Below are 22,571 nucleotides of genomic sequence, written 5' to 3'. Positions count from 1 at the left end.
AACTTGCCTTAATTAAATTCATTCTTTAAACTTGTCTTAATTAAATTCATTCTGAAACATAAAAATCGCTCAGTTTCCACTGATCTGGAAATGGCTCTTTTTAGGCCAGCAATGCTTTTGCCTTGAGGCATTTACTAGAGCTAGGACAGGAATCAGTGCTTATAGCTTATAGAGATTGTTTCATTATTGTGCTCAGAGATTCATACCCCGCTTCCACTGTGCCAATGTTTGTTTTTTCAAGCAAAAAAGGTTTGTAAATAATGGCCCCAGAGTATTATCTGACAAACCAGTGTTCTGTTTTAAACATAAAATGAACAGCTGCTACTCTCCCTGCACATCTAAGTGATTGCAAAGTAGTGAGTGGTGCTGCTCTTTACAGTACTCAACAAGATTTGATCTATTAAAGTAAAAGCGCAACTATTTGTAATCACCATGTCTACCTTATGCGATGGCTTATGTTCAGATGCAGAATCCTCTTTGCAGAAAGCAGATCTCACAATGAAATCCAATCAGGAATCACTATCAATGGTACAAGCAACAGTTTCTTGTAGTGCTTCTGACGCTGGTTGGAGGGTAGATATGAGGCAGGTAGAGCAACCAGAGCAGACAGCAGCAGGTTATAAAGGGATCTTGTGAACAAAGAGCAAAGACCTGGGAATAGGAAGACGTGGATTCTCTTCCAGGGACTGCAGTAAAATTACAGTGTAAGCCAAGGCAAGTCATCATATATCTATAGTCAAAATTAAGCCAGTCAGGCTGAAATAGGAAGCGTTGTTTTTAACATCTCTAATTCAGTGAAGTCCTAATCTGTGATAAGAGCCCCATGAAACTGTTGTAGAAATGAATCTAATAATTAATAATAAAAGGAATCATTGAAAAATGAGGCAGGGGGGGCCGTTGTATTTGGTATATAGGAGAGCTGTTGTTTTTCTAATTCTAACCTATGTTTGTGCTTTCCTCTTTATCATGTCAACGTTTGCAAGCAATAAAAGGGCGTTATGTGCTGGTCATTGCATCTGCTTTTGAGATAAATCTATGTTAGCATTGCAAAGGGTCAAGGAACTCTTCCAGGGCAAACAAATTCTGGAGCACGATGCCAGATGGTGTGTATATAAACTGGAAAATGAGAAAAGCGATTTACTGTGTTCCTGTTCCAGGGAGAAGTATCACCCAGAAGGACAGCAAAAGAGGTGAGAAACTACTGAGAAATTGGAGAGACAGTTTTCTCCTTCTGTAACATGTTACTTTCTTTATATCTGAAAAGTCTACGTACATAGAGGAGCTGCAGTCCTTGTTCAGGCAAAATTATTCCAAAAGGATAATGGGAATATTTAACTAAAGAATGAAGGGTTAAATTTAATAACATGTATAAAGAATTATGCACTGATTTATGTAACAGGTTCTAGATTTATCTATATCACTCACTGATATGTAGTCTATGTTTAGGGAGATTTTAGCCTCACAGACAAAAGGCTTTTATCTTGCATTTTTGACCAGACTGTACAAAAGAGGCAGAAAATAATGGATCCGATTCTTAAGTATAAATTAGCATAGCCTCAAGAAAGGCAAGTTATCATTGTAATTTATCCAGCTCAGGTGCTGACCACTACTAGCTCATTTGCAGCTGTATTAAATGTGTAATTTCCAAGTGTGCAAAACAACTCTGCAAGTTTTAGAACTAATCAATCCTTTTTTCAAATCTAGTAAAGCAGAGGAGTGTCTCTTGGAAGAGTTCAAAGGTAAATTCAGGTCAGTGTAAGAAACTTAAAATAATTTTCTTAAATAGTGAAAATTGTAACATGTTTCCATAAATAGCCTGAACTGTTGGTGGTTTTTATCACTTGTCACCAAACCTCAAAAATATGTAGCAGAAGTGCTCAGATATAAGCAAAGAGAAAGGGAGAACATGTGTCTTAATGTTTATGCGTGCATCTTTGCTGAGCTTATTTTATTTGGTTATATATGTAGCTTTTTTCAAGCAGTCCTTCTTTTTAATGTTATGGCTTCTCCTAGAAACAAATTATATAAATAAAGACTTCTCTCCACATAGGAAAAAGAACCAAACAACAATGCTGAGGTTTGCTGTCACCCTCTTTGCTGTCATAACGTCATCTATCTGCCAAAAATATGGATGTCTGGAAGGGGACACCCACAAAGTGAAGCCAGGTCCTGAGCCAAATATGCATGAGTGCACTCTGTACTCTAAATGTAAGAGTGGTTTAATTTTTGCCAAATATAGTCTAAAGTACAACGTACTTAAATAAACTACTTCATCTTATATACTAATTGTTTTGGTAGTTCCCTTAATGTCTCAAAAATATGTAAGATGCAGTATAAGTTGCATTTGAGAAGCTTCCTTCATTGGCATTTTGCTGCATGCGAATCAGGAATAAGATTCTGTAAGTCCACTGCAAAACTCTCACTGACTTCATTTATTATCTTTAAAAAATTCTGATGCAGTTTACTTTTCCTGTAACTACATCTGCTTAAAAAAGTTTACAGCAAAGATTAATTTGGTTTATTGTGATAAAGTATAAAAATTACTTAATTGTAGCAGACACCAAATGGGAATGGTTGAAATCAAAATTCTGTAGCAAGCAAACTATAGCATTTATTACATCTCTTCAACTCTCTTCATGTTTGGTAGCTTTCAAAGTTAGTATCCCTAAGGATATAACATCTTGCAGAACACTAGTAAAATTCTCGAGGCTCTCTGGGCACACCTTGAGAAAGCCCTGTTGATGCCAGTCCACCTCACTTCGCATTTACACTGCTACTTTCCCAAACCAAAAATCTTTCAGCTTGAGTACATCATCCAGTTAGTATTAAGAGATTTTATCATGTTATGGACCAAAACAGATTGATCTTACATTTTGAGTCTTCCAAATACAGTATTAAAGAAAATCCTTATTGCAAGATCTCTCTTTTATTCCTGACAGCTTCCTGTTGCTATGCAGACTTCACAGAGCAATTGGCTCATTCCCCAGTAATTAAAGTAAACAACAGCTACTGGAACAGATGTGGGCAGCTCAGTAAATCGTAAGTCAGCTTTGATGTTGTCTGTGTCCTGGTTCAATAGATCCATGCTGTAGCAGCCACAGAGTTAGTGGTAACTTCTGGAGCTGCTGATGGAGAGTTCCTAGGTTGCCCTAGGGATGATGCCACCCAGCCTAGTTCCCATCATCTTGTATCTGTACCTGACCAATGTCTGGCTCTTCTTCTTTTCTCACAAAAGCCCATGAATCCCTAAGTATACACTATTTGTGCAGAAGGATTTATGCCATTTTACCAAGAAAGGGTTATGTGTTTTTCAAGTTTGTTTTCAGTACAAAACCAGATCTAGCAATGCAAAGCAGTCATAAACCCAGTAGGTAACAACCACACCACATCTCTGTAGCTCTGCAAAGCAACCATCGCATACCAGTGAGTGTGACCCCTAGTCAGTACAGACCAGGCTTCTTCCTTTGTTTAGAAAGCAGATCAACTAGATTATTAAATCTTGCAAACAAAGTCCACAAGAGTCCAGAAATGAAACTTCTGAATACTTAGAATAAAAATTCTTGTAGTCCTGTGGGTTTTGTAACCATGAAGAATGTCTTCATAATTAAGATTTTTAGTACCCTGTTAGATGTTAGAGCTGTGAAACATGGCAAGTTATAGAAATAAAAGAATGAAAGTACAAAACAATTAAGCAAAAACATATGTGCAAAAGTAACAGCTATTGCCTGCCACTCCCAGAAGAGCAGCAACAGTATGCATTTTTAAGTAACTTCAGCTGGGCTGTGGGAAAATCTAAAGATTAATGAAGCCATAAGGCTACAGCATAGAAGAAGTTTTGTACTATAGTTTTAAAGTACATTTCATTATTGCCTGAAATTGTTCTTGCCAGGAAAACTCAAGGCCTCAGAAGTTTACGGAAAGCTTACACAAATAGGGCTGAAATATGCATGGAAACATTTGTGCACTCTTTAGCTGGCTACGGTAATTGCACAGTCAGAGTCAGTACACAATGCCAAAGGAATGAGTTTGGAACCTAGACATTAACAGGGCAAAAGGATGCTCTTCTGTGTTTTTGTCCTAATCTGTAGTATTGCATCCACATCAAAGCAGGCCTAGAAAACCAAGGCCACAGCCTTGATGCTAAGAAACAGGCTTATTTGTGGCTTTTCTCACCCACCACAGCTGTGAAGATTTCACAAAGAAAATTGAGTGCTTTTACCGGTGTTCTCCACATGCTGCTCACTGGATCCATCCCAACTACACTGCTGCTATTCGGTCTGTTCCATTATGCCAAAGCTTTTGTGATGACTGGTAGGTTCCGCTTTTTATCAAAGTATTTTTATTTAGCTTTAATATGCCTGCATTACTCAGGTGTCAAGGAGCATGGGTGGGTAAAGCACAGATCTCCTGATCAAGTGGCAGTAAGATTCGATGGCGGTGTACCACCTTTATGCCTTTTTTCTTTTTTTTTTTTCTCTTCATTTCTTGTTTGCCATCTCTGCTTTCTCCTCTGCTAAGCTACTACCCCCAAAATAATAGACACGGGCTGAATGCAGGATGGAGTTACTAAACTCTGCCAGAGTTTAGCGACCCAGGGACAGCAGCGCCCTGCTCTCTGCGAGGAAGCAGTGCAGCGGCAGCAGAACTGGCGTGACGGAGGAGCTCTCACCACATTGACAGGCGCTATCAGCAGTGAGGGCCTGCCCACCCTTTGAAAAGTCCGCGCCTGTGAGTTAGCAATTATGGAGTTAGCATTTTAAATCCAAATACTTGATCGTTATATGATCCATTTCTTTTATATGTATAAAATGCAGTATGAAACCAGCAACTTCCTGTATGTTTTCAATTAATTCATATAACAAATTAACTTAATTCCTTCATTTTTCACCCTTGGCCTTTTCTCTTCCCTTCCATCATCCCTCTCTCTAAAACCACTTCTAAAAGCCTGATTTTAAAGAAACTTGCAGCCAAGTAATGCTAAAAATATTAATAGCAACGAGCAAGCATAATAGCATTTAATTTTGTTTCCCAAAAATACAGCATCAAGGAATCACATTATTTTTTGAGTGCAAGACACGTAGTGGGACAACCCAGCACCTCTCTGTCCTTAGTCTTGGGGTAGAAGCATTATATCCAGGTGGGGTGTCGATATTTTTTCAGTGGTCCGTATCCAACATATATCTCTCTCTCCCTCTCTCCCTGTTACAAGATGTTGGATCTTAAATAATGTCATATAAATCTCAGTCAGTACCATATCAATGTTGAGTCTAGTTAATGAAAGTAAGTAGTAAGCATAGTACAAACAGCACAGGCTGTCTTCACACTATAGGATTATAACTGCTAGCATCCCTTGAAAGTAATGAACTGTGAATGTCTGAATCCCTTAGGCTGCTCTGAAAATCACGGAAAACTGTTTTAATACTTCTAAAAATGTTATAAAAGAGCTTTTCTTGGAAGCACAGAAAATACAGAACACACAGTAGAGCATAGTCAGGTTCTCTTGTGCTGCTCTGTACAGTGCTTTCCCTAGGGGTTACGCAACTTGAATATTATTGACACATGGATCCATTTTCACTCTCATCTTCTCTCCAAGGGCAAACTCATGTATGCCCTGCAGTATTTTTATAGGATTTGTCTTAAAATATGTCTCCACTGCTTTGTGCCAGAGAAGGAAACAAGAAGCATAGCTTGGATTTGTAATGGAAGACATTGAGAAGGCCTGATGTATTTCTTAGCTTCCCCAGAGTTTCCTCTAGTGATGAATTTTATTTCTGTGTTACGGGAAACTCCATATGCCTCAGGAACAGATTTGTCATGTGCAGTCTTTCTTCCTAAAGTTTTGGTAATCTACTAAACTGAATCCAGATTATTAACTACCTTGAAGATAAAGATTGAGACCTTGAATTTGCCTCAGTGCTCAGAATCTCAAAGCTCAGAACCAAGTATTACCAAAATTTGAAAGCATTTGGATTTGAAGGCATTGAAGCTGCCAGTGAGCTTTAGGATAGATCTAACAGGCAAAGCAATAGAATACCAATATCTAAGCAAATGTATCCCAAAATATGGCACACGAAGTCGTCACCAAACTGCTATATCTGGTGAAACTGTAAAGATGAAAGAAAATATACCCTGTAAGTTTAGTTTGCATCTATGAACTGGTTTAAACCAGGCCTAGCATATATGAGATTTATACCAAAGTGTATATGGTGGGTCAGTATTACATAGCAAAAGCCTCAGTGTCCCCTGGGTATTGCCCGAACCTCCAGGTAAATAGCATTTGTAACTTTTGTTGTTGGGGAGTATGGGTGTGTGTGATTGAGAGCTGCTGCACAGGAAAAATTGACCCTTTCCCAGTATGGAGTCTCCTGGCAGAGAGGAGGCTCTCCTCTAAACGAACACTGAACAATGATCTATTGCCCCTGTTGGCGTCATAGATGCCTGGCCTGAATCAAAAATGTAATGATGACCCATTACCATGCATGCTAGTCTGTGTGCCTGCCTAATGCCAATGTCAAACCCATTCCCTCACCCTGCTTAAGGCCTGAGGCTAGAAAAGAGCCTAGACAGAATTTCCACTCTTTCTGGTGATTTAAAGCAACATTTTTTCATGTTCTATTCACTGGAGCCCCTTTAGCGTGCTGTAGCACCGCTAGTGATGTGACCTACTTTCTCTACATGCCGTGAGTGTGCCTGCTGCATACTGTATGTCTTTGTGGCCAGAAATGTGCAGAGGATTCTGAATGAGCAGTGACTTCATTTAAAAGAAATTCATCTGACTAGCTTGGGGCCTTCCTTTTCTTCCTATTGTCTTAGGATTCCTTGCTTCCACTACTCCTAAAACTATTGCTTTTGAAAGAGCACAATATACGAGCCATTTTCGGATCCACCTGTGGAAGGGCCCTGTGCACTTTAAAAGAGAAACAGCTAATTATAAAAAGGGCAGGAAAAAACATTAAAATAAAAACATCCTGCCCCTTATGCATAAGGGAGCATCTTCTAAGTATTTATGTTTATGTTTCTCACAGGTTTTAATTAGTGTTTGAAGAAGTTTGAAGCCTTGCTACCTGCTTAGATAACAAACCACGGAGTCAGGCAATAATCACAATTAGGAAACATTTCATCTGACAATTCAATAGATAATAGTGAATAAAAACATAAATACTTTAATAAACATATTTAATTCAAATTCCTGAGGAAACCAGCTGCATAGCATGAATGCCCCAGTTCTGTAAAACTCTGAAATACATATTCATTAAATACTTATTCATAATTTGAAAAGTATAACTGGAGATGACACTAATTTCAAAAGAAGCAGTTCTGCCCTCTCCTAAGCCCCAAGGGCTGCTCATTCTTTCCCTTACCTTGTCCCCACGCGTGTACCAGTGGCACTGTCTGAGAGGCTGTGAAGCAGCCCTGGTCTGGGAACCCATCAGGCTGAAAAACATTTAGCCAAATCAAAAAGGAAACTAAAAAAGAAGACTCTGGGAAGGGCACAAGTGTTTTAAGTGGAAGTGCTAGTATTAGGCAGCTCACAGTAGATATTGATCAACTTTGCTAGAAAGCAACGAATTTAAGTGCATGCATAATGTAAATCTCACGCCTACGTGGCTTGAAGAATCAAGGGCTAATTGTTGATTCTGGTGCCGGTATGTGGAGAGTTCATAGATGGTGATTAACAAAAAGTTTGCATTGATGCTCCTAATTGGGCATGCCTTCAAGCAAAGTGACCAGCGTTAGAGAAGAGCTGTCATGGGGGAGTTACCTCTGTGTGTCTTTCTCAGACAGGGTACTCACAGCAGCTAACAAACAACAAACCAATTATTCTTATAGTCCCTAGTCCCAAATCCAGTCATGGCACAAACTGGTAGGATCTGCCTATTAGTGTCATATTATATTAATTTAACAAATTGCAGCTTGTATTTCCAGCAGAGTCCCTACCTCTGACAGCAGATTCATGGACAAACACATTTGAGAATACACGTCTCCTGCCCTAGACCTGTTCAGTTCAGGCCCTGGTTACCCTCCATCTGTTACTGCTCTTTCTCCCTCCGAAAAAAGCCCAGAAAACCTATGTGAAGGTTCTGCAGATGTGCAGGTTCTTTCCTTTCTGCGTGTGCAAATGTACTGCAATGTCTAGTTCTTGTAGTTCCGTGACCACATAACAGCCTCATATTTCTTTTAAAAATATAAGTCTGCATGATATCAAAGCAGTTTTGGAAACATGACCCTGAAGATTAAAAATGACAAACAGAAAATATATCCAAAGGCATTAATTATACATACTATGCTGAACTATGCTAACTTTTCGAAAGCTGTGCCTCGTGGTTTTGGCACTTTCAGTTACCGGTGTGAATAGTCCGCCTGAAGCCATTGAAACTAAATTTAAGTAGATGTTAACTGATTTGCAGAAAGTGATCCTTAAGAAACGTAAGAGCCAAAAAGTAGAACATAAAAAGAAGTGGAAGGAAGGAAGGAAACTATGTAGGATAATGGTAAGTCATGAGATCTCTCATCACATAAACTGGCCAGTTGCATTATGTACTCATTCCAGGCCATTTATAGGCTGCCCTTTTTTTTTCCACATTATAGCTTACAAGTTAAAAATAACTTAAAATTTAAATTTTAGACCAATACCCTACAAGACTCTTGTCTTTCCTCCTTCACTTCAAGTTTAACTTCTTTGAAAATGTCGTTCTGAGGCTGATGGCCTATTAGTTTATATGATTTTATTCTTTGTGGGTTTTCCTTATTTTAGCGCACGTTCCTCATAGCAACCCCCTGCCCAGGAAATATCATTCTTTTCCCATATTAATTCATAAATACAAATTTTCCCCACATCTCCTTCAAGTGACAGACAGTTCACTCTTAGCGTACCTGTGCTGTCACAGTATTGAACATCAGCCTTCGTGAAACGCCCTCCCACATAGTATTTCCTCCAGTCGGTAACATCAGCAAACATAACCAAGCAGCAACCATTGCATGAATGAGCGTTGCTCCTCAGAACACGAGCCCTTTATTTATGCCCGTGAGTATAAAATGTAGTGGGCGAACTGTTTAGTTTTCATGGGGATTTAGGTTTTCCTGGCCAGCTCAGAGTTTATGTACATGTCAAACTAAGATACTGTGTACATTTCTTGAAGATCTGTTGCTAAGCTGCACTGTGCAACTATACAACATTACTAGCATAGCCCACGTAGACTTTTTGAGTTGAATCTGAGTCCACTGGAAAAAAGTGAGAGAAATAACTGTTTCTTCCACACTAATCTCCGTGAAGGTATGAAGCCTGCAAATATGATTCCATATGTGTTCATAACTGGCTGACGGACTGGGAATGGAATGAAAGTGGAGAAAACCACTGTAAGAATAAATGTATTCCGTACAGTGAGGTAAGAAAATTTGATCAACTGGAGCAGAAAAAATGGCACTGAGTTTTTTTTTTTTCCTGAATATATGGGTGTAAAATGCAACAGGTGCAAAAATTATTTTTACTTCATCAGTTTCAAGCCATACCTACATCAGACTTTTTAAGTATATAAATTTTAAAACATTTATGTAGGTTGCTTACCCTAATTATATATATTTAATTTATCACTATTCATATCACTTGTGAAACAAAAGTAGAAATTCAAGCAGCACTGATATTTTAACCATGCTGGGGTTTAGAAAGTAAAAGATGAACTTTGTTCATACAACAGAGACACCGAGATGCATTTTATAAGGTTCCTCACATAACGTGGGCCTTTACATACCTTTGTCCTTTTAAATTGGGATGTAATTTCCCAAATCACTAAGGAATTTTTAAAGTTTTCTTGCCTATTAGGCATCTTTGCCCTTTTCTCTGTTTTACCTTGTTATGTTCAAGTCCTTCTCCATCCTCCAGCTCCCTAAGTCCTGACATTCTTCTGATTGTCTCCCTTGTGTTCTGCATAGACCTGTCATATCTCTGATGTGTGCTCTCCATTGTGTCTGCCAATGGCTAAGCAGAGCTAACTTTGTTGTGTTAACTCTGATGGTTAAAGGGCAGCACTGACAAGATTTCTGAGAGCTCATCCCATCTTTCTGAGAAGGTTTAATGTTTGGGGTAACTAATTTTACAAGCATAAGTGTGTAAAATGAGAACTGACAGGGCTTATAAGAGCAAGGTTGCCTGGAACCTGATCTACAGACCTTTCAAGAGTCAGGTAGGATTTTTTCTAGTGACTCAAGTTAGTTTAGCATCAAGGCAATATAATACAGCTCAAAACTGCTACACTTATTTGAATATTTTTAACAGTTGAACTTCACTGAGTTCATGAAAACTGTCCCAATTGCAGAAGTAAATGAAATTTAAGTGTAGCGCTTAGGGACTGGTAGTAAGGCTTGCAGAGATCCCAGATTCATTGTTTTGAATTCAATTCAAGTGCATGTACTTCCAGAAGTCAGTTCAGCAACTGATATAAGTGGAGGTCACAGTCCAGTTAGTGCAGGATTGCTGTCTGCCTTGCAAAAGTGACACTAATCAGCAGGCTCAGGAAGGTGGCCAAAAAGCAAATGGCCTGCGGAAACTTGCAGCTTAGTTTCCCAGATGTGCTAAATCATCAGTAGTTCCAGATGAAGTGAAAAACAAAATGATAATCTCTGTAAATAATCTCCAGTCCCTGGTTCAAACTGTCCCTCGTCCAGAGATAGGAGTTTTTAACCTTGAATTCCCTTGTACTTATTTCTTAAAGAAAATATACCATCTGCCCGGAAAAACATGCAGCAAATCCAGAGGTCTTATCACTTGAAGCCAGGCGCAGCTATTCCTAAACTAAATGGAACCACACCCTAAACTGCCCATATTTTTCACCAAAAATAGGCTTGCATGGTAAGTAAGAGTAAAGATGAAGTTTCTTCAGAGAAATTAAAAAAACACATTTGCCGTATGAAAATGACATGATGCACAAACATTAGACTCAGTTTGGACTCAACTCATGGAAAAGGAAGTTACCCAAGAAGCACAAAGGGTTCTCCGATGCCAGAGAACTGTGGACAGCTGCTTACTTTCTTTTGATGCCCTCAGCTCCTACGGAGGAGCAATCAGCAGCCCTACATTTGACGTATACAAGTGGCTGTAAGGACTATTTGGAACAAATGCTGAATATGGAACAAATGCTGAATATTAAGAATGCACAATGGAATCATAGCCAGTTTTAGCCTGGCTAAAATGAGGCACATTTTGTCATTGTTCTCCCAGCTGAGTGCTCCCCAAGCAATGTCAATGCACAGACTAAAACATTTTCCAAGAAGCTGAAGAAACAGAATCCTTTGCAGTAATTTAAGGACGCATTTGGTAAGTGGGCGCTGTTTGTTTGCTGCAGCATTCTGGCTAAACTCTGATCTTTAAGCAGAGTTAGGAGGAAGGTCAAAATAAAATTACCAATTTAGTAAGTAGAAGAGCATGAATACATGTTACAGAACCTGTGGGACACAAGAATAGGATATAGCCATGTCTCTTGCATACGGACCTAAGAAAACCCACATGACAGCTTTTAATACTTTCTGAAATGATTAGCTAAAAGCAGGTAGAAATCCAGGAACTGTACAGGAGCTGGAAGAAAATATCTCATGGTGCTCAAAAGCACAGGAATAGTGGGAAACAAACAGCTAAGATCTGCCTGCCCTGAGAACACAAGGAGAGAACTAGATGCAGCAACCTTTCCATTTCTGACCCTGCATTGCTCTCAGTGAACTAGCCAGCCTCCACTCTCCTCCTCCAGAGACTGCAGCATCCATGGAGCGAGCCCTGGCCAGAGATGGTGTGAACCGAAAAGCTGTTTTACAGACTAGAGTCTTTGGGGCTATTTGCAATGGACTCTCTACTATTCACAAAGGATAGATTTCTAAGGCAAAAGTGATGATTATGATTTCTTCTCATCTGCCTTCCTGCACAGCATAGGTCAACATAGTTTTGCATGTGGGGAGACAGGGAGACTTCCATCCCTGGAAGCGTTCAAGGCCAGGCTGGATGGGGCTTTGAGCAACCTGGTCTAGTGGGAGGTGTCCTTGCCCGTGGCGGAGGTGTTGGAACTCAATGATCTTTAAGGTCCCTTCCAACTCGAACCATTCTATGATTCTATGATTTCGTAAGAAAAAACTTGTGGAAAATAGGTGGAGCAGAAGAAGCTGCAGGACTACAGATGCCCAGTCCCACTTCAACATAATAGACTTTATTCTGTAATCATTAACTTTTTGCACACAGAGCAACTTCCATACGGAAATCTCCCAACGAAAAAGACAGGGCACATTCTCCAAGATTCACAGCATCAGACCTTGATATGAGCTGGCAATGATGGTAAACCAGCACACTGTCCAGAAATTAGAGCACAAAGAGAAACACAATAGGATTAAAGAATCGGTGTCATGTGCAAGGACTACTTGTACTGCTACAGGTGAAACACAACTGCCTTCAGAGGGATGCTGGTGACATGGTCAAGGTGAATCAGTCAGCAACAGAACCCAGCAGTCCTGCTGCCTGGCCCACTGTTTCAGTCATTAACACTCCCACTCCTTAATTCCCAAGGCTTCTACTCCTGCCATCACTCCCAGCCCCAACTTGATTCTTAGCTTTGCTTCTGGGAGTACCTAGAGCTTCCTTAACAGAAACAGGAAAGATTGAACTTCAGCCACAAACACATGGGAGAAATGCAGGCAAGATAAAGTGTGTATCCTGCCTACTTTGTGGCTGGACCTGATAACTCCTAAGCTAATACTTTGCAGCCAGACTCAAGCTGGGCGGACAGAAGGTTGGCACAATGTGAGTTTGGCAAAGGAGAAATCTCTCTGTTGTGTGGTTGTACAAGTCCTATGACACAGGCCTTACAAAACGATGTAGTATCAAGAGTAGGACAGATTCACTCGCAGAGAGTGCAAGAAGCTGCAGCTTACAATTTCTTGAGCCAGAAAGGCCATTGCGCCACTGGACACAGCACTTGAGAAGCTTGAAGAAAACAACTTCAAGCAGTTTCTAAGTTATGTCCCTTCTCTTCGTCTATGAGGTCCTGCGCGGTCACGATGTCCATTGCAGCAGGCACAGTGAGAGCCGTGACTCCACTGGGCTGTCTCTAGCCTGTAGATATAAAGATTCCCATATTCAAAACACTCAGTCTGGCGCTTTCAGCACTACTCAGATCCCAAGATATGTCAGAGTGTCCTGACATGCTACAAGTTGTACAGCCTTGCACACACAGCTTTGCCAGACTGCCAGGCCCAGAAAGCTCGCTGGGCTGTCAGCCCCAGGGTGGAAACCAAGAGCTGGCTGTTGATCACTTTGCACTTTGTGTAATCACTTGCTTTCACAACAGGCAAATCTCTTTATTCAGTGGTGGGACTGGATAACATTTTAAGATATCTCAGAAGTGGTGAAGCATGGCACACAGCAAGACAGTGCATGACTGCAGGCTGCTTTTTTGTCTAGTACCAATTTTTAAAAAGCGGTCAATGTTTATCGATTTGATACAAATTGATTTTAACCCAATTCTTTTTAAATGTAATTGATGCTTTTCTTATTTGACACACAGATGTACGCAAATGGGACTGACATGTGCCAGAATATGTGGGGGGAGTCATTTATGGTGAGCGAATCCTCCTGTCTCTGCTTGCAAATGAACAAGAAGGACATGATGGCAATGAAGTATCTCCTCGAGGAAAGCTCCGAGGAAAGCTCCAGCATCAGCAGCAGTGAGGAGCATGCCTGCCAAAAGAAACTCCTGAAGTTTGAGAAACTAAAGGGAGAGGAAGGGGAACAGACAAGATAAGTGCTGGTGGATGTATGTCAGGACAAGAGAAATCGTCGTGGAGGCTGGGCTCAGGGCATCGCGCCAGCCTGCTTTATCCCTTACTTCCTAGAACATAATAAATCAATAGCTGGTTATATTAATCTTTCTCTGATGTTTTTGCATCTGCATCACAAAGCTCCCAGGCAGGTTAGCACAGGTGTAATCTTGTGACTTGACCTGAACAGCTAGAAGCCTGAAGGTAACATCTTGAGGTTGACTTTCAAAGAGGAGAGGCACAGGCAGCTCCTGCTGATTTAAGGTGGAACAGTGAGAACTAGAGACCTCCGGATGGCCATGCCAGTAACGCACCGAATCTTCAGCCCAAGCCCTTCATTAGCATAGGCACACAGCACTCCCATCACAAAGTTCCTGTGTGCCTGACTCTGCTCAGATAAAGAAGAAAAGCTGCAGGCAGAAATAGGTCAGTGAGCCTGGCTACTGACCACTGAAAATGTATTTATTTTGTATCTCAAAAACATTCTTGCAAAACAGGGGATTGTGGTGTGCTAGATAAATTCCTGGATCCATAGATTGCCATATACAGTATGTATGGTCTGTCACACTTGGCTTTTACCTTAAACAATAGCAGTACCAAAGTCTCCTATGATATGAGTTTGAAGCATAATTTGAGTGCGATTAATCCCACTGAATGATTCCAAATAGAATGATCTCTGACAAACGGAAGTGTCAGGGAGGACCCCAATTAAGTTTCTCACATCAGTAATCCTGCTTCCCAGCATCACTGCTACAGTGAAAGTAAAACCACAATCTGTGCCAGTCCCAGAGGAACTCGTCAGGTAAGGATGAATTAAATCCTGCTTTCACTTAGGCATCCGTAGTTCCTCTGATATCGCAGTAGAGCAGGCAGGTCTGTGCCATTCTGTACAGCCTTTCATAGTGGTATCACCAGGGCAACCATGAGAAGGACTTAATTTGGGGGGCCAGATTATCAAATTGTGAAAATCAGCACCATCTCAGTGCTTGCTATGGAGCTAGGCACCTCACAGCACTTAAGAATCTGGCCCACAGTTAAAACAATGACTTGGCACATCCCGTTAAACTAGAAGAATCTTAAAAATCCAGCACACTTTCTTCGCTGGGCTGTTTATTTATTTGAATGGTTTCACACAGCTGCAAGAGTAATGCTAGACCCATTAGGTCATGCTCTGCTTCCAACCAGCTTCTCAGTATATTTAACAATGGAGATGTTAAATAACAATATTTAACAATAAAATATTAAATTTTAATATTTAAAACTATTCCTACCAGCACTGAATAGTTTTTAGAATGATACTTCGCCACATCTGTATTTCGTGCTAACTCAATTTGTCAGCTCTACTGTTTGAAAAGAAGGAATAAGAATTTGGTTTTCTGTAAAGCTCTGAAAGTCCTTTTTCCCCTATTTCACTAAGTCTGTTCTCTCCTGTCTTTTAATGCATCTGAATCAGAGCAGTTTTCCTGCTCTTTATTTTGCTATGCTCAAAATTCAAGAATTAACTATCCTCTCTCACTGCCATAACACCAATTTTTTCTGTATCACCATGGCCGAAGATTGCCTTCATGTTCTTTACAAGGTATAGCACAATTGTCTCTGCCTGTGTCTCTGCTCTTTTTCTTCCCATTCCACTTTATTTTCTTTGCTCTGGCTAAATCACTCTTGAAACCACACTCAACAAACAATTCTTCCATGCTTAGATTCAGGATAACCGATGAGACTGGTCATGCATGCTCTTGAACAGCACTGGATCCTACAGCAGCTACTGGTCCAAGACCATTTAGCTTCTATTCATAACTTTCCCACTGACTCATGATGTACCCTAAGCAAACCATTTAACTCTTTCGTGACATCAGTATTTTTTCAGAGCTACCATATTACCATATTCCGAGGTTGGGTCCCGGCAGCCTCTGGGAACAGGTTGCCCAGGGAAGCTGTGGATGCCCCATCCCTGGAGGTGTTCAAGGCCAGGCTGGATGGGGCTTTGAGGAACCTGGTCTAGTGGGAGGTGTCCCTGCCCATGGCAGGGGGTTGGAACTTGATGATCTTTAAGGTCCCTTCCAACTCTAACCATTCTGTGATTCTGTGATTCTGTGATATTTCCTCTAGGTCATCTCTTCCCTGTGCCAACAAGTCAAGAACTACTCAGTTGTCCCAGCACAGAAATTGTCTTATACCTCTTTGTCATTCTTTCATTGATCCAGATATGTTTTATTCAAATACAGATTATCATCCAGAAAGACTTTCAGTCTTGATTTAAAACTCCAAATAATGGAGAATTGTCCAATGCACCTGATAATTTGTTTCTTCAGTGTTAAAGGTTATCCCTAATTTAACGTTTGTTGTTTCAGCTTTCAGCCACTGGTTTTTTGCTAAAGCCTGTTGTATTGAAGAGTTCTTCAGTATTCAGCATTACCTTTCTGCTCAGCAGCATATCCACTGAATCAAATTGCTTCTTAGCAATTAGATCTACCTTAGCTCTATTTAGTTTACATGTCATTATAAGACATCCCCTCTTTCCTTAAATCATACTTATGATTCTTCTCTGTACCTTCTCCAGTCATGAATATCCACCCTAAATTGTACAAATCAAAGCCATACTCCATGGCAGTGTTAAGGGTGACCTGCAGAGAAAGCACCATGTCCCTGCCTCTCTACACACTTCTCCCTAATTGCACTGCCCCTGTCTACAAGAGCATCGTTCTGAATATTTGCATGCCTCCAGTGTCCATGTGTTACAATTCCTCTTCTTTTCTTGGTGTTACTCTTTTCCATTATACAGCTCCCTGGTCCCAGAGGTGACAGTGAACTGTCATCTCAGCTCTTAGACTTATTGCTTTGAACTTGGTTGTATTAAAAACCTTTATGTGAATATACCAACCTTCCTAAGCCACTGTTCACTCTGTCTAGCTGCTTTATACTTACAGTAATTTACATCTTAGAAAATCTCTGTGTCACTCAGAAATGCTATCAGCAGTGATTTTACATTTACAGAAAGGCTAAGATAAAACAAAAGTAAAAATAACACAAATCTCTCAAAATCAGACTACAACAGTACGTCGTGAAGGCGAACCAGGGAAAAGAAAGATCCAAGTTACTGACAATTGCAGACATCCCCAGCTAATGCTGACCTGATTTGGTAAGTGCCTGCTCAAAAGACCCACACTGGCCCAGACAACTGAAACGTCTCTGTATTTAGTGACACTAGACTTGACTAAGATATTTATCAAAATGTCACAGTGGTAGATCAAACACTTCGTGAAATATGTTGTGAAATATGTTCCAACATTAATCTGTAGGAAACAGACTTACAACCTTTATCAATAAATTAAATTGGATTTATCAACAAGACAATGTTGATAAAAAGAAAAATTATTGCCAATTATTGACTTATTTACGACCTGGCTAAGTATCAGCTTTTGTACTGTGCTACTTGGGACTGGTGTCACGTTAACCGTAACACAGCTAGCTGGGTCACCCTGCTTGCTCTGTTTATTTAATTTTCTTTCCTTAAACATTGGCACAATACTATGAGTCTTCTGAAATTTCACTGAAATGCAAGGAGGTATTACAAATGAGATCTCTATTGACAGTTCTGTTAGACCTCTTTAGTATAGGTTATCTGAGCCTGCTGCTTTAAAGTTATTAATGTTACTTATGATGATGAATCTCATCTTTAATTACTTGCAGACTGAAAAGGATTTCATCATCCATCTGTAATACAAATACTTCATCTTGCATATATTTCAATACTAAGCATTATGAACAAAACTTGCCCGCTGGATCTTGTGCCATTGCAAGGCTTTCTTTGTCACGTTACTTGGTTGCTTTCACCTTCAGTTTAGTCGTGCCAGCCACAACTTCCCGCAGTACCTTTAGAGTCCTGACTCTATTTTTATAGCTCATAATTCTCCATGGATATTGATTGCAATATAGCTTCCTTTAAAAAAAAGAAATAATAGGCATCAGTAATTAGGACATTTTCAAATTCTGTTGCATTTTTCATGTGCAGGTTTCACTCAGAGCATTTTATAAATATTCATTAATCTTCAAAATATACCTGAGAGGAAAATAAGTAGTGAGAAGCAAACCGAGTCAGTGGGAGAGAGTCGGTAAGAGACTTATCTGATCATTGCAAGTATTGCAGAACTAGGACTAGCATGGACAAGTTCCGTTCCAGAGCCTTGTCTCACACTGCAAATGGGGTTGTGCTTTGTAAGGTGATCCTTGGGCAAAAGTTATTATGCAAATATTATAAAACAGATTTTATAAAATAAAAAAAATACCTGAGCATCCCAAAAATAGAACAAGTTATTAAACAATGCATTTCCATGTACCTTGAAGGATAACAAAATTATAAAAATGATAATTGTTAGATTGTTTAAGACAAATAATGTCAAAACAGCCAATTTCCCTTGCTGAGAGACAACCAGCCTGCATAAAAAGGGAAAGCTGTAGATGAGATACAGCTTTTTAAGGGTTTTGATAACATTTGATGCAACATTCTGATAAGCAAACTGAGAAAACGGAAGTGCAAACAAAATCACCATAACACAGGTGCACAACTGGTTAAAAAATATATTAAAATATTGCTATGAGTATGTTGTCATTAAACTCAGACAGGTCTTCTGAATCCCAAAGGGTCTGTTCTGATTTTAGTCAAGGCTTCTGTTTACTCAGGCAATGAAGTAGAGATTTTGCAAGCACTTTGAAGGAGAGATTGGAATAAAAATTATTTTTCTAACCAGAGAACTAGTCTGAGCCTCCAAAGGTAAAATTCTGAAAAGGGAGATGAAAAATGCTTGCACTGAGGAAAGGTAAATCAAGGAAAAAAAATCATCCAGGGAAATACATGGCAAGGGAACAGCAGAGCAGCCAAGGACCTGGGATGCGTAGTAGCAACTGATGCCATTTACAGTTGAAATGTTACACTGTGGAAGTTTTAATCTTTTAAGGTTTCAGTGTATGCGGAGCCCTGGAAGTCCTGAGTCATAAAGCAAGCAGATGCAGGACCTGAGGACAGCCTTCTAACAGTTACTCAGAGTTCGTGACGTATCTCACATTCCATGGAGGCGCTGCTTCTGGAATGACCCCACTGCACACACAGGCTGTGGAATGTGGTGGGTATCAGGCAGAGTTTAACTCTATCCATCTTTTCAATGAAACCAGCTCATAAGCTCTGTCAATGCAAGTGTGATACCTTCTAGGAGAGCAAACATGCTCCTGGTGTATATCTAATGACTATCTAAAATGAAGGGAATAAAATTAGCTGAATTTATGTCCATTTGCTCATTATTTTCTTTCATTTTTTCTGTTTGGTTTGCATAACTCGCAGTTATTTTAAAAAACGCCACATGCTCTAGACAGCTCATGGGTCTGTTGTGTGTTTGCTCTACTTTATTATCCAAGGGAACAAGGCAATTTAGAGTTGAGTTAAGTAGAGTAGAGTTAAGTAGAGTCCAAAAGGCATTAGGATTTGGATTACAATTTGAAACATTGCCAAACTTTACTAATGGCAAGACTGAAGTCCCACATGCCTGAAGACTGATAATTCTCAAGCACAACTCATTTTTCCTTTTGGCAAAAAAAACAAACAAACCTGCACCTTTGATAAAGTCACGTTAGTGAGCAGGTCTAATCCAGTGTGAAGCTGCAGGACAACTCTAGACAACAGTGAAAAAAGAGCCAAGCTATGAAATCAATCATCTACTTCAGATAAATGTGAGGACACAGCTAGGATCAGACCCCAACAATCTGGCAGCTTTCAACATCTCCAAGAAAAAGCTGCAGTGATCCCCTACTACCAAGATTTAACCTCTCAGAGGAATGAGGGGGGAAACTCTCTCTGCTGCACAGTTTTGCTTCCCTTTAGCTACTAAAAGCATATCTCTCCTGCCTCTGTTTTGATCACCAACTGCTATCCAAGTCTTAGTATTCTTTTGGCCTCCTTCCTTGGAAATGCAGTGAGCTCTCTGTGGAGTTTGCCTTGGTTCCCCTCTCAGACAGCTGTGATTAATTCAATGTTCGAGATCTTGAGTTAATTCTCTCATTAGATCACTTTCCTTCTTCATGGAATGATTATTCCCACAGGAGAAATGAGAAAGACTAAAACAATATTGTGCGAGTATCTGACACACTGCATCCAGGATGTTTACTTTAAATCAAATTGCCTGGAATTGCTCCAGATTTATGGCTTAAACACAAGAATCTCCCAACTGGTGGGGAACTGTTGTTGCACAACATTCCCAGTTTCACTGGAATTCCTCCAAGCTTCCTGCTAGGTAAGTGTACCCAGAACACAAACCTCTCCACACAAGTAGGTCAGATGACAATCCTTTCATTGCTAGGGCATGCACTTGAAAAGTTTTTTTCTTTTTTTTATTACTTTTTGTCATATGCCGATCACCTTTCTTCCCAACGCTATTGTGAAGGTGAAGCCCGGAGTACACGGCAGTGAAATATTGCCAGCGCTCCTGAAATCACAAGCCATTATCTGTGCATTGCTCACAGGGAGTGTCACATTCCCTCTGGAGGCTCTTGAGCCAAATGGCTCCCCAGGGTATGGCTGGTCATCAGAGGGCATCACCCCACTCAGCTGGACGCAAGCACAGCTTCTCGGTACCTTTGGTGCAATGTGGATTCTCAGGAGAGTGTCTCAATACCCAGTTCAAGAATGTTAAACCTGTCTGGGCTGACAACTCTGATATCAGGCAGTTACCTTAATGTCACCTTTACCTGAAGCTGTATTACAGTGAAAGTAATCGAAATATTTAATTACAAATTCCAACATAGACAAAAAAAAGTTCACAAAGGCTTCAAAAGAAGAGAAAAAGGAGAGAAAAGGCAAGGAGAGGCGAGGAGGGGAGGGGAGGGGAGAGGAGAGGAGAGGAGAGGAGAGGAGAGGAGAGGAGAGGAGAGGAGAGGAGAGGAGAGGAGAGGAGAGGAGAGGAGAGGAGAGGAGAGGAGAGGAGAGGAGAGGAGAGGAGAGGAGAGGAGAGGAGAGGAGAGGAGAGGAGAGGAGAGGAGAGGGAGAAGGACAAACATTTAGCATGGCACTTCAATGAGATTTAATTTCCCCAGCCATTAACAGTTCAGCTGAGAAATGGATAGAGCAATCACCGCCTCGCTGGTAATGCGAAAACTTAAAAGTTTTCACACAAGCCCTATATTTTGGGGCTGCCTGTACGGAAATGCTGGCTTTGGGGATCCCTCTTGCTCTCCATCTTTGGGCCAGTTCCAGTTCAGTCCTCTACCCTACATGCACACACGTAATCATCAATATTCATTAACCCTCACAGGAATGAAGGTAACAGCTCTTACCTGGCTGTTACTCGGCTCTGGCCCGAATCTGCCAAGAGAGAGTGTTCTCATGCTTGGCTTAAGTCTGGAAAATGTGTTATCTCACTGTGAAGCACAATGCCTTTAACCACTGAGATGGGAAACATTCAGACCCTGAAGGGAAGCTTCTTCATCCACTAAAGTCCATGTATCGCATGAAAATGTAAGCTGACAACAGCTTATGCATATATCTAATTAGAATCTAGTGACTGTACCTCATTAGAGGCTTTTGACTGAGTAGACCACATGATAACTGGTCCCATTGGGGTGATAATGGGTTAACCACCATTGTCTCTGAGAAATGCCTTGAAAGTACCCAGGGACCCTCTTCTCTCCTCCATGCTGCATGAGTGTGAACTCCAGCAGCCTCTCTCATCCTACCCCTACAAGGGGCTTCAGATTCATGATGCAGCACATAACACCACTGCTCCACTAAACTGTGCATCAACAGAGACTGCTGATCTGCACCATTGCCCTGGGCATGCAACGGCATCCAGAATAAACGGGGCACCTGGGCAAACGTAGGCCTTAACGGAGAGAGGGTGTCTTGGAAGTGTAAAAGATACAGCTTAGTGCACTACAGATATTCCTAGTCCTCATAAACTATTGGTGGCTCTGTACTTCTGCAATTTTGGCTTCCCTGGGAGAAGCCTGGGTGATGAAACTTAGAGAAGTGGAGCAAAAATTATTGTAGCCTATGAAGGCTTTGTGACCTGGACACCCCAACACAAAACAAGCTCCTTTCCATCTTGGTGAGGCTGTCCAACACCTCTACTCTGATAGGTCAAGTGCATTAAAATACAAGTAGTAACTACAGTGGGTAAATAGTAATTAAAATGGCAACTGACTGTATCACTGAAAGATTATTGCAGGTGCCTTAGCACAGAGGAGAAAGTGCAGATTCGCTGCAGTTTGGAAACGGAAGTGAAGATTTCATACCCATTGAAACTGGGGCAGGAATTTGACCTGGCACTTTCTGGTTGACTTTCATGGAAAGTGGCTCCCTATCACAAAAGATCCCACGGGGTTTGTCGTACCTACAAATAGTCAAGGCCTGAGTTTTATGTCTCCTCTGAAAGAGAAAATTTTAGCAGCCAAGTATGGTAAGGATACTGCTTAAATACTAAGTCAAAATGACCCCCAAAACTATAGGTACAACAGAGAGGATTCTGAGTAGAGGCAGACAGGCAAAACTGAACTTTCAAATAAATTATTTTTCTTTAATTTTTTTTGGAGACTAAAAGCCCTCCATCCTCACGGAGTACAAGAAAAAAAAAAAACCAACAACCCAAACAAACGAAAACTTAGATCTAGCAAATCTCTTCCTGTAACAGATGAGAACTACAACACCCACATATGCAACACCTTTCAGCCACCCATTTTTGTTGCATGTTCAAATGTCACAGCACCACCTGCAGGATTTGAGAGAGGGAGCACAGACA

At 40.6% G+C, this 22,571-nt stretch overlaps 1 protein-coding gene across 2 annotated transcripts; it reads left to right on the top strand.

Annotated features, from left to right (window-relative positions):
- Window positions 1-1,157: 1,157 nt before the first annotated feature.
- Window positions 1,158-13,775, top strand: LOC141467751 (riboflavin-binding protein). 2 transcript variants are annotated; one of them, XM_074152417.1, is made up of 7 exons: window positions 1,158-1,190; window positions 1,715-1,716; window positions 2,051-2,208; window positions 2,940-3,039; window positions 4,183-4,311; window positions 9,275-9,386; window positions 13,539-13,775. In XM_074152417.1, the coding sequence occupies exons 3-7, from the start codon at window positions 2,070-2,072 to the stop codon at window positions 13,773-13,775; spliced, it is 717 nt and encodes a 238-aa protein (XP_074008518.1). In that variant the 5' UTR covers window positions 1,158-1,190; window positions 1,715-1,716; window positions 2,051-2,069. The 2 variants fall into 2 exon arrangements, with proteins under 2 accessions (XP_074008518.1, XP_074008517.1); XM_074152416.1 differs by lacking the exons at window positions 1,158-1,190; window positions 1,715-1,716 and having other exon boundaries at window positions 2,070-2,208.
- The last annotated feature ends 8,796 nt before the right edge of the window (window positions 13,776-22,571 follow it).

The sequence above is a fragment of the Numenius arquata genome, chromosome 8 (genome assembly GCF_964106895.1).
Source record: "Numenius arquata chromosome 8, bNumArq3.hap1.1, whole genome shotgun sequence".
NCBI classification, from domain to species: Eukaryota; Metazoa; Chordata; class Aves; order Charadriiformes; family Scolopacidae; genus Numenius; species Numenius arquata.
The sequence above is the reverse complement of the archived record's forward strand: the minus strand, read 5'-3'. Positions and strand labels throughout refer to the sequence as shown.